Source organism: Aptenodytes forsteri, unplaced genomic scaffold (assembly GCF_000699145.1).
Source record: "Aptenodytes forsteri isolate BGI_AS27 unplaced genomic scaffold, ASM69914v1 Scaffold171, whole genome shotgun sequence".
NCBI lineage: Eukaryota > Metazoa > Chordata > Aves > Sphenisciformes > Spheniscidae > Aptenodytes > Aptenodytes forsteri.
The window spans coordinates 1159172-1170958 of NW_008794211.1; the positions used below are offsets into that span (position 1 = coordinate 1159172).

The window sequence follows — 11787 nt, forward strand, 5'->3', positions numbered from 1 at the left end:
GTGGTTGAGTCACCATCCCTGGAGGTATTTAAAAGACGTGTGGACGTGGTGCTTAGGGACATGGTTTAGTGGTAGACTTGGCAGTTTTAGGTTAATGGTTGGACTTGGGGATCTTAAAGGTCTTTTCCAACCTGAATGATTCTATGATTCCATGAGCAGATGATGGAACTTAATTAAGAGACTGCAAATTACTTGAGGATATTTTTCTGGAAACTGTTTTATTAAAAAAAAAAAAACAAACCAAAAAACCCCAACTAAAAATAGAAAACTGTGGTTTATCAAAGCAACAATAAACGCATGGAAGCTTCTGTCCAAACTTTCTACAGTAACCTGATAGTTACCTAATCGTTAAATACATGGAATCTGGGATGCAAGTTTTAATTTATCACTCAAGTGTAGTCAGAAAACTCTGTTCCATGTCCTTGAGGAGCACCCCAATTGCCATGTTACAGAATATTCTATGACATTTGATAATGAGTCTTTTAGTAGCTCTTGTTGGAATTGTTTCAAGTTGAATAAGCTAATTCTTGACTAAGCTAATTCTTTGTATCGCGGAGATTCTTTGTCTCACTGTGGAGCACAATGTCAGCTTCATGGGGACTCCTGGTTTCGGTCCTGTGCTGTGGATAATAAGTGTTAAAATGTTCAAATTGGCATGCTTACTCCAGAAGAATCTTGCCATTTAGGGGAATTGAATGGAAGAATAGGGGATCAAGACCTTGACAGCCCCCCTGTGACTGTATTTACTGTGTGAAGATTCTCTCTAAAGCGTACATGAGAATATCAGTTTGTTTCTTTTTAGGAAAACTTGAAAGTTTGTTCGAAATAGATGTAATGCAGTAGAAGTAAATTGTAAGTTTTTTGAATTGCAGTTATACGTAGTAGAGTACCTTGATTTGCTTTTCCTACATTTTTGGCATTTAAATGTTTCTAGTGAAAACATGTACTCTGTTTAAAAGGCTACTTTAAAATTAAAACACTGTGCTTAAGCAAATAGAAAAGAATGAATTTGCTACACTGTATATGCACAGTTTTCTCTAGAAGCAGCAGCTTTGAGAAGATGTTTGTGTGATTTGGGAGCTATACATATCAGTAGTACATCAGAATCTGTGGCATAAGTTGTTGAGTTCAAGCTCATAAAGAAAAATAATGCAAAGAATGTCTTATTTGGAACATGCGACTTTTGTTCCATTTCTTAGACTTTTGAGTCACAAAAATAGCTATACAAGTACAATTAACCTCATTTAGAAAAATAATGCAATAATTTATCAAGACCGAAGTTTCTTTTTAAAGTAATGCAGTTGATAGGTCTTATAAGTCTAGATGGATGTAGTTAGATAAACCCCAAATTCTAACAGTTGATAATTATTCATTTGCTTGTGGCTGGGGGGGTTTTTAAAAAAAAAAGTTTTTATTTAAAAATAACAATGTGTTAGCTTTTGCCAAGATAAATTTGAATTATGAACTTGAACTTGCGTAAAGTATATGATTTAATGAATTTAGGATTTGAAATTGATCAAATAAGCTGATGGCGTTAGAAATTTTTGTGCTACTTGTGTACCTGAAATTGAATCTCATAGAGATTAGTCCAGCTTCAATTATGTGAAGAAACAGCAGGGACAGGCTCAAGTTCCAGTCTTTGTCGCTCCTTGTTATTCTGTTCTAGTTTGGTCATTTTTCAAAGTACAGGAAACACTATGATTGCCATAATTAACAGAATATTGCAACTAAAAGGTCTCGATCCTTTTACAATTTCTTAATTGTGGCCAAACTGCAAGGCTGAACATTTTGGGTTTCCTAAAAACCTTTCAAGTCACCAAATGAAATAGTACTAAAAGAGTAAATGAAGAAAAGTTTCTTGGTAGTAAGCGTTTGGTTTCAATACTTTGAAATGGTGTGTTAGATGTTATTTTCCAAATGTATTTCTGAGACACACGTCCCGTTTCTTCCCTTCATGATTGTTTTGTCAGTTTACGAGGTACTGAATGGTCAAAATTTAACAATCACAGCCATTTAAAGGAGTGACTTCTTAATCACAGCTTTAAAGGAGTGACTTCTTGGAACTGAGTGTTATGCAAAGAAGAAAGATAATATATTGATTTCTGTGGAACAGAAAATCGTAGAAAAAGAGAATGAATTTGTCTTTTCTTTGTTACAGCTTCTGCTGATTCATGCTCTGCTGTAATCCCAGTTTTAGAAGTGAAACTCTTTTTATTTAACCCATACTGAATTGCATCCTGTTTAAAGGAGTGACTTCTTGGAACTGAGTGTTATGCAAAGAAGAAAGATAATATATTGATTTCTGTGGAACAGAAAATCGTAGAAAAAGAGAATGAATTTGTCTTTTCTTTGTTACAGCTTCTGCTGATTCATGCTCTGCTGTAATCCCAGTTTTAGAAGTGAAACTCTTTTTATTTAACCCATACTGAATTGCATCCTGAGCTTACTTGGCAACCGTACTGCAACAAATCACTTAAAAGTATATGAAAAGTTTCTCAGGAATCAGTTTGAAAGATTAAAAAAAAAAAATTGTGTGTGTTTATGTATACATCTATACATACATACATATATATATATATTTGCAATCAAACCTCAGATTTTTTTAATTACTGTCTAGATTTAGTTTTAAAATATCTTTACCTTATATTATAGATATTGCTCAGTATTTGAAATGATATTTAAAATCCTTTCTAAAAACGAACAAGAAATGTTTCATTTTTTAGACAATGGAATAATACAAACATTCTGATGACTAAAAATGGATAGTTGTATTTACTGCTTGCCCATTTTAGTTGTATAGTGATGAAACTGCAGATAAACGATGTAATCATAAGCCCCATTACTTATTATTTAGCATGTGAGACTGCCCTTGACCTGAACCTTAAAGCATAACCCTGGACCTCCTTACTTAGATAAAAATCCTGGTGACTTTACTGTAATAAGAATTTCAAGGTATAAAATGTCAAAAGAACTACGTACTGAACGTTTATCTGTAAATCAATTAAGTTATTACACTTAACCTACTTTCAGTCTTTTCCATTACATTTTCCCCAAAACCTCTTTTTGCTCTGCTGTTCTCTCTGAGCACAGAAAATGGTAAATCATTCTGTAGAGACAATGCTCTCTGCTCTGCAAGGGAATTTCCACCTAACTATTAAGTTATCTACAGATGTGGTTTATCTTGAAGAATGAAAGTTAAATGGAAAATTAAGTATTCAGAGTAGCTTTAGACATTCTGTGCATCATTTTTCCACTTAATACCTCAAAGTGTGTTTTGTGAAGTGTGACATTGTGATTCATATTTTAAACAAGCAGACTTTAAATGTAATGACAGAGAATAATGGAACAGGGTTTAATAATAAATATTAGCAAGCTTAATTTTTTTGCCTGTAGTAATCTGTTTTTCCTTATAGTATTCTTTTCTAGATGCTGAAATGTAACTAATGGACAATTTACACAGTAATTTACTGTTTTATAGGTAGGAACTTGGGATCCATTGAGTGGCCTTAACATGACAGAGAATCAGAAAGGAAAACCAGCAAACATCACAGATTCCCTGTCGAATCGCTCTTTAATCGTTACCACCATCTTGGTAAGCAATTATGTTTGCATTTCCAGAAATACAGTTGTACAGGAAAGCTAATAGAATATGCTATACTAATTACAACAGTAATGAACAGGCTGTAGTATATGTTACAGTTACTTAGAAATTACTCTGTCATGAATGAACTCCAGTTGTTAAGGTAGTCATGGATATTTACTCTCATCTAAATTGTAAGTAAATTATCCCAATTTTAGAGTTATGCCAGTTGATTAGTAATTTCACTTTCCTTATTATTGACTGAAATGTTTGGTTCCTTCACAAAGCTGTTTAGTTCAGCACCATATGAGAGGACAAAAGGTGTTTTAAAGAAGTGGTTTGGCTATTAGCCTGATGATATTAGCCAGCAAAATTTATTGCTTTCATTTGCTAATCTAACACCGTGATACTACCTCTAAGGAAAGTACAAAGTAACATTTATTTTCATCATCGTTATTACTTGATTATTAAGTTGAAATTTTTAATCATACAGAAATTTAATTGAGCTATCATTTGAACTGGATCAGATGTAACTTCTTTTTCATTGCCATTGTTGACAAATTCACAATGGTGGATGAGGTATTTTTTACTTATAATTACATATATTTATTTATGTAAAAATAAATGTTCACTAATTTCCACACCATAATTTTGAAACAGTAATTTTAATTTCAACACAAATGAAAAACTTTCCAGAAGTGTCTGCTGTGTTTGTCTGCTGCCACCATTATCGTGAATTTGCAGATGTCAAAAAAATAATTCACTTCCCAACAGTTTTATTCTTTAATAAGAAGCTTTTACCTACCAACATATATTTTGACATTTCAAGCTAGAATGAATTTTCATCGGTACATAGATACAAATGCCAGTGTGCTTCTAACCTTTTATGTAACATAAGCTATATAACTTCATCCAGTGGGTAACTTTCTGGTTACTTATAAGGTCTGTTTATATTTGAAGATTTACAAATTATAGAAAAACTTCTGAAATCCTTTGTTCCATTTGTTCCCCTAATTTAAAAATACATACCTGATATATAATTGGAACATGGCTGACTCACTTTCAGACGTAAGTTCTTGTTATGCTAAGACCAGCACAATTTTATGACAACTTTCTCTTGTACCATTAATTAGAATTTATAAACATATAATCTCTTGGGTTTCTTTTTTATAAAATGTCAATGAACCTCATATAGTCTCTTAAAGTAAAAGCATATTTCCTAGAGTATTAGTCTGTCTTTTTTCTTCCCACTGCCCTTCGAAGTTTTCAGATTTTGTATATATAAGAATGACTGTATTATCAAGTAATGTTTCTTAGTAATTCCAGCTGACCCCCCTATACTCCTGTTACGTTGTATCCAGATATCCTGCCTACGATTTTTATTGAAGCATTCCACTGATACATAACCATGTTTCACATTTTTCCTAGTTGCTTTCTAGAATTACTGCTTTCCAGAATATAGTCCTGTCTCTATTAGTGACCTGTTCCCTTCATTACTCAGCACTCAACCAGCCTTTGTATCATCTGCACACTTCATTAGCAATCATTGTATACTTGATTCCAGATCAGTGATAACAACACTGGGGCAAGGATCAATCCCTGCAAGATTGCATAAGAAACACTCAATAACTTAGGGTGTTTCAAGTTTATTTATGTTTTAACATCTATCTATTGATCAGGTTTGAGTTCATATACTGTATGTATCATATTGTATAGTGATACTTACACTTGCATGATTTTGTTTGAAATAACGATCTCAAGAAAAGGTAAGCTGCACAAATGTAAATAGCGGCACTATCAATGAGCACTGATTTTGGACTGATAAAGCTCACAAAAGTAGATTCCTGAGATTTATGATAGCAGCTGCTTTCTGTAATCAAGGATACCCTTTCTCTTAAGGCATAACTTTTGGTTAGTGGTGTTTTATAAGCATCTGTCCTCTTTGCACATATCTAAATAAAATAATAAATAAAAGAAATATGAGCACTTTAAACTGGTGTTACCAGTTGCACACTTGTAACTGTCTTTTATACTTCAGTTATTGTTCAGTGAAAGTTTTGGTAATTGCAATAACTCTTTTCAGCTTTGAAGACATTATAAGGGTGGTACTCAGAATAATGAAATGAACCAAAAATTGTTCTGGTGCAGAAAGCACATGTACTAGCTTACTTTTGTAGCTCTATCTTTTTGTGCTTAATAAATACTTTTCTGTTGAATGGAAAGCATATTACTGAATATTCATTTTGTAGCAATGCAAGGGAACAATATAAAATGCTACAGCTCCTAAAAACATATTTTCTTCTTCATCACCCTCCTTTTCTCTCCTTTTTTCAGTCTGGAAAACACTGCTTTGAAAAAAGGCAATTCTGTCATTTAAGCTGTTGACGTGATTTTTCTATGCTGTTTTTTCCCTTTAACAATTCTCTACAATAGTCTATAGTATACTGCCAGCTATGGAATCTTGATCAGTTTTCTCTGTAGTTTGCTTTAACGCTCGCTTTTCTTTTAAAGATACCAGTCTTTCTTCTATTTTTAATTCTGTCTTCTGAAATTCTGAATTATATATTTTTCCTCCTTTATACTGTAATCATTAAGATCTTTACAACTGTGAGTATTCCCTGCTTTTTCAGTGGTGGCTGAGTCTACTGAAGACAAAAATATATTGATAGGCAAAATAATAATAAATAAACTACAATTCATAAATTGTCAAAAAGGACGGAACTATGTGATTTTTTTGTGTCTTGAATTCTGCATAATACTTGCTATAGGTAACCATCTGAAAGATTATTCCTTGGTTTATAAGCAATTCAGCAATTCTATTATGAATAGGGGTCAGGGTTCCCAGGACTTCATCACTTCTCAGAAGTCTACTAGCATGTAGTTTTGGTGCAGAACCATGTCTAGTTTCCAAGTTCTGGGACATCGGACGAAAGTACCTGCTGAACATGTCTGATGGAGCGATGGTCAGCTTTTTACAGGGGGAAACATTTGAAAAATAATAATAATAATAATAAAAAAACGCTGTTTGTATCTTTTATAAGCATAGCTTTAGATATCTCAATATTTTTGACACTGTTGCTTTATTTTATTTTAATGTCATCTACATTGGAACTTCAGAATTTCTTCTACAATTAAAATTCTACATTCTGAATATTCAGCATTTAAAAAAAAAACAAACAAATTACCTTTCAAGTTCATTAATAAGCTTTTCTTATAATGTAATTCTCCTAAATTGAATTTATGCCAGCTATCAGAACTCTGATTTTTTTTTCTTTAAATTTTAGATATAAGTATCTAAATATTTTTGTTCTTGTACATATTCTACCTTTACTTTGGAAGCTTTTTAACTTTGGAATTCAATGTTCATATTTATAAATGTGTGTGCATGGTGTTTGTTTATTTATGCTAAATTGCATACCAGCAAGTACATCTTATCATACAAGTTCATTTGTCCTGTTCTGCTGAAATGGATGCTCCTTTCCTTTCCCTTATCGTTTTTATGTGCTTTTCTGTATCTGCTTACATCAAAGCTCTGAAAAGCTCAAAATTGTCAAGCTTAATTTTTTCGAAAAATGTGTGAAAGTTATGAAAGGTGTGTGATAATCTCAAATTTAGCAGTGTTTTGTTACTTCACTTTTGAAATGTGAAATTACTTTTTTTACTATACTTCCCTGAAAAAATCTCTTTGAATATTTTAGAAGAAGGAATAATTATAACGGATTTTCAAAACAATTTTGTTTAGTTCAAAATGTAATATCTGCACACTGTATTTTATTTATAAATGCTGCTTTTTCAAATGGGTAGAAATCTGATGCCATATAAATACCATCTTGTTTTCAAAATAAAGATGTAAAATCAAGCAAAGCCCAAGGTTTTAGCATCTTTGGGGTTTTTTTTTAGGTATGTCATTTTTTATTTTGCATACTTTCTCTCCTCTTCTTTTTCATTTCCATTTTTATGGTATGTTTTGAAGAAAGATAAGTGATACAGGCATTTTCTCATAATTACTGTTGTATCATTCTGGAATGATTCAAGCAATACTTAAATTTTAGATATTAATAGTTCAACAATATTTGGTTCCTGCTGATGTTATAGCCCGAAATAATTATTTCTCTCTCATAAATCTATTTGAATTTTGTGTACTGCCACAAAATAGTTGAATCTGTTGTTGTCTAACAGAAAAACTGTAAACTTGGTGTTTTTCTATTTTTAATTTACTCAGATGTGATAATTTTTTTTCTTTGGAAGCTAAAGGAATATACAATTACTTACTTTCCAGTTTTAGTACTTTTCTTATCCCCTTTTTATATACTCTCCTGTCATGATCAGTGTGTGCCTAAATGCCTCTCCCAGACTTCGCATACCCAATTCAACATCCAGAGTCTGCACCCTCTCCTTCCTGAGCTTCATTCCACTCCTGCCTCAATTCCACTCATCTGTCTTCAGCCACCAGTGCAGACTGTAAACTGACTGATTTCTTGAAGAAATGTAGCAGGAATGTAACTAATTAAATAACTACTTTAGTGTGTTTTGGGATTTTTTCCACTGAGAAAGGTAAATTAGCTTGCTTTATAGTTTATGGTGCTCAAAATGCAGAGGAGTTTAATTTGAAAATCACCCTTGTCCTGAGATCCAGCATAATGTCTGTGTACTTCTAATAACCTTTAGGGCCTCCAGACTTCCAAGGTATCCAGACATATGCTTGGCCACAGTGCTTGTTTGTATTTCAAGCATAAAAATAAGTGATGCTTATCAGAAAAAAATGATGAGGTTTGAAGGGAGTCATAGTATATGAATGTGTGCAGTGGGATCAACACAAGTTAAAGTTTGACTTAGTAGAAAAAGGTCAATAAAGCTATTTTTCTCCTGGCTCGGTGCAAGCAGAAGGTAGGATAGCCATGTATTTATATCTCTGGATAATGACTGAGAAGTACTTTCTCTGGGTTCCAAGTTTTACAGCATCATCCCAAACAACTTCTCTCAAATGATTCTCTAGTCCTTCAATTCCCTTTTACCAAAACGTTAGTAATAAAAATATACTTTTACATAGTGGCAAGGATCAGTTTATAACTCTACTTCAGGATTTGCACTTATGAACACCAAAGGCCATCAGTCTAGGAAATTGTTTGCTGTATTTGTTGGATATGTTTGGTTTGCATTTTTTTGTTTGTTTTTCCCCACAGTCTTTTGAAAATTTAAGATACATTGCTTTCCATTATAGTATGACCTAATAATGTCTTTGATATTCCTCACGTATCATGAAGACAGTATGATTCAGCTCAGCTGAAAAATAAGTTAGTACAGTCTGCAGTGTTGCAACAGTTTAATGATTTCACATTCTGTGGTTTATTGAATCAAGTGGTTTTGCTTGAAATAGGCATCCACTCATATCTGTTTTGCTTTACTGGAATAGAAAGTTAGTACACATTCTTGGGATGCAGCTGAATTAATTTAAAGTCTGGCCAAAACTAAGAGTAAATTGTGGGGGAATAAAGAAAACCATTTCTTTTTAGGAGCCTGACAAAATGAGGAGTGAAACTGCAGAAAAGAACAACTATGGCTTGAGTTCTTTAGGCTGTGATTTATCAAAGCATAGTTATGGCTACACGTTTCATGACCCAAAAGGTCATACTAGGGAGTCTTTCAGGAAATTTCTCCAAAAGATGTCAAATAAGAATATTCATAATTAATTTCTATTATAGATAGTATAGTGGAGGAACACGACTTCGGTGTTTTCTTGTGTCTGGCCTTAGTTTCTTCTATTAGAATATCCTGGCTCAAATGACTAGTGAGATGTCTAATATATTACATTGTTTTGACTGATTGTAACTAGTGGATTGCCTCACCTCTCCCACTTGAATTTTGACTGCCAACTGTGAAAGCCTATTGTGCCTTCCTTACATCTGACATAAATGTTAATTAGATATGGCAGTCTTTTAACTCCAGTATCCCTGGTGAACAGAAGCTAATGATTAAAATTCTCTGTTCTAACAGTGGCAAATTTTGAAGATGGTTTTCCCCTTTTCATTGGTTTTCCTCTTTTCATCATCAGGGCTTCAGCTTTTTTTTGTTGTTTTGTTTTGCTTTTTTCAATACTGATAGTAATACGAAAGTTCTAGATTCTGAAAGTATTAATGAACAATCCATATGTTTGATAACTATCCATTAAAATTGAAATTAGAATAATTTGAAATGTAAAATATATTACTGTCATTTCTAGTAGTGTCTTTGTAGTTGAAATATAATACAGCTCACAGGAATAATTGAAGTATTTATTTCTTGTAACATATAGATCAAGACAACCAAATATAAAAAATTCTATCAGTAAATTTTTTCCATGCCCATATTTGTATAGAATAAGTAGGTTTTCATTCAAGTGTTAGATATATATTTTAAACACTAAAACAAGTCTGAAAAGCTACAATATTAATTCAACATGTAGAAACATAAAAGTAATCTTTTATTTTGTAGGGAAGCTTTAAGTTGCTGATGCAAAGGATGCATTAAAAAATGAATACAGATACATTTTGCAAGTAGTATACATGAAAATGTGTAATGGAAAAAACTGTTATATTGACATCCCTAATGAAAAAACTCCTTGGAGACGGTATACTTGCTGTGTATCATAGAAATGATGCAACTTGGAGAGTTATTATGAGAAAACCAATTGTTTACATTCATGGAGGCTTAGCATATAAAGTCAGAAGAAAACTTTTTCAGATACATTTTGCAAGTAGTATACATGAAAATGTGTAATTGAAAAAACTGTTATATTGACATCCCTAATGAAAAAACTCCTTGGAGACGGTATACTTGCTGTGTATCATAGAAATGATGCAACTTGGAGAGTTATTATGAGAAAACCAATTGTTTACATTCATGGAGGCTTAGCATATAAAGTCAGAAGAAAACTTTTTGATCATTTAATCTGTCCTTTAATACAATACAATTGAAACTTGACTCCTCCTTCTCATTTCTTTTTGAAATCTGTCCAATTTTTACCTTATTTGATTTTTGGACTTCAGAAAACTATATCAATAAAGACTTTATGCAATCTCTCTACTCCTTGATGTAATTCTCTTTTTTGCATCCAGAAGGGTGCTACCTCCTCTGATCATAGTGTATGACAAATGACTGTTATCTTCTGATTAGTTTGACTTCACTGTCACTGAAAAGAATCATTGTGATTAAAGTTCACCGTGCAGCCAGGAGAACATCACCTTATCAATATGGCAAAATGTCTTTATTCATCAACAGTACATGTAAACGGAAAGTGTGTATGAAAACAGCAGTCATCTGTCACTTGGGGGTCATATAATTCTTGAATGAACTTTAGTAATTTTTTTTATACTACTCAATAAATACTTTTCAAGGATTTATCTTCTGTTTACAGATATGATTTTTAATCTACCTGCTACTTTACTCTTCCTTGTGACTGACCACATCTTTATTTGCAGTAGTTTTAGTTAGTGTACTTTGCACTAAATTTTCTCAGAAAAATGCTTACTTGCATTTACTAGTTTATCTGCATTCTCAGTTTTAGTACTTATCTGGCTTGGGGGGGGTGGGGCTTTTCTGTATCAATCTTCATTAAAGATAATTTAGTCTTATGAGACATTAAATAACTACTTAAATCTTAAAGTTTTGTAGCAAGCTGACCTGTTGATGAAATTAAGTAAATTGCTCCCAACAGGGGTTCTCAGGGTAAATTTCTTTCTTAAAGCTATGATTTGCATTATTGTTTCTCAAAGCTTTACTTTAAAATGTTAAAATATACACTATTTTCTTGAGTCCATCTTACCAAAATCTTTGTCTGCACGATATCTTCTCCTTGTTACTTACTGTTCACTCAATTATCAGAAAAAAACAGATTTTTTTTTTTTTTTTTTGCTTAAAGGTCAATGTAAGAAAATGGGTCAGTGTTTAAAAAAAAATGGTGCACTGAAAAGAATCACCAATATATATTGAGTATATACTCAAATATATACTGAGTGGATACTTAGACAGGTTTTAACACTTTGCTCTTCAGAAGGGTTTACTTGATTAGGATTAAACTTTGGCCAGCCAGGTTTTAATGAATTTAAATGTGTGTCAATTTCTCTGCAAAAATTTGTGTAGCAGCAATTCAAGAAGCTTAGGTTTTGCACTCAAACATTGCTTAAATAGATAAGAAAGATATACGATTAATTTCTATGTATTATGAGAAC

The 11787-nt window shown here is 32.4% G+C and overlaps 1 protein-coding gene across 1 annotated transcript in view; it reads left to right on the plus strand.

Annotated features, from left to right (window-relative positions):
• The window catches only part of GRIK2 (glutamate ionotropic receptor kainate type subunit 2), a 454779-nt gene that overhangs the window by 247321 nt on the left and 195671 nt on the right, over positions 1–11787 (plus strand). Inside the window, exon 9 of the mRNA XM_009285010.2 lies at positions 3479–3592. Within this exon, the coding sequence (XP_009283285.1) occupies positions 3479–3592 (114 nt within the window). The remainder of the gene's footprint in view (positions 1–3478; positions 3593–11787) is intronic.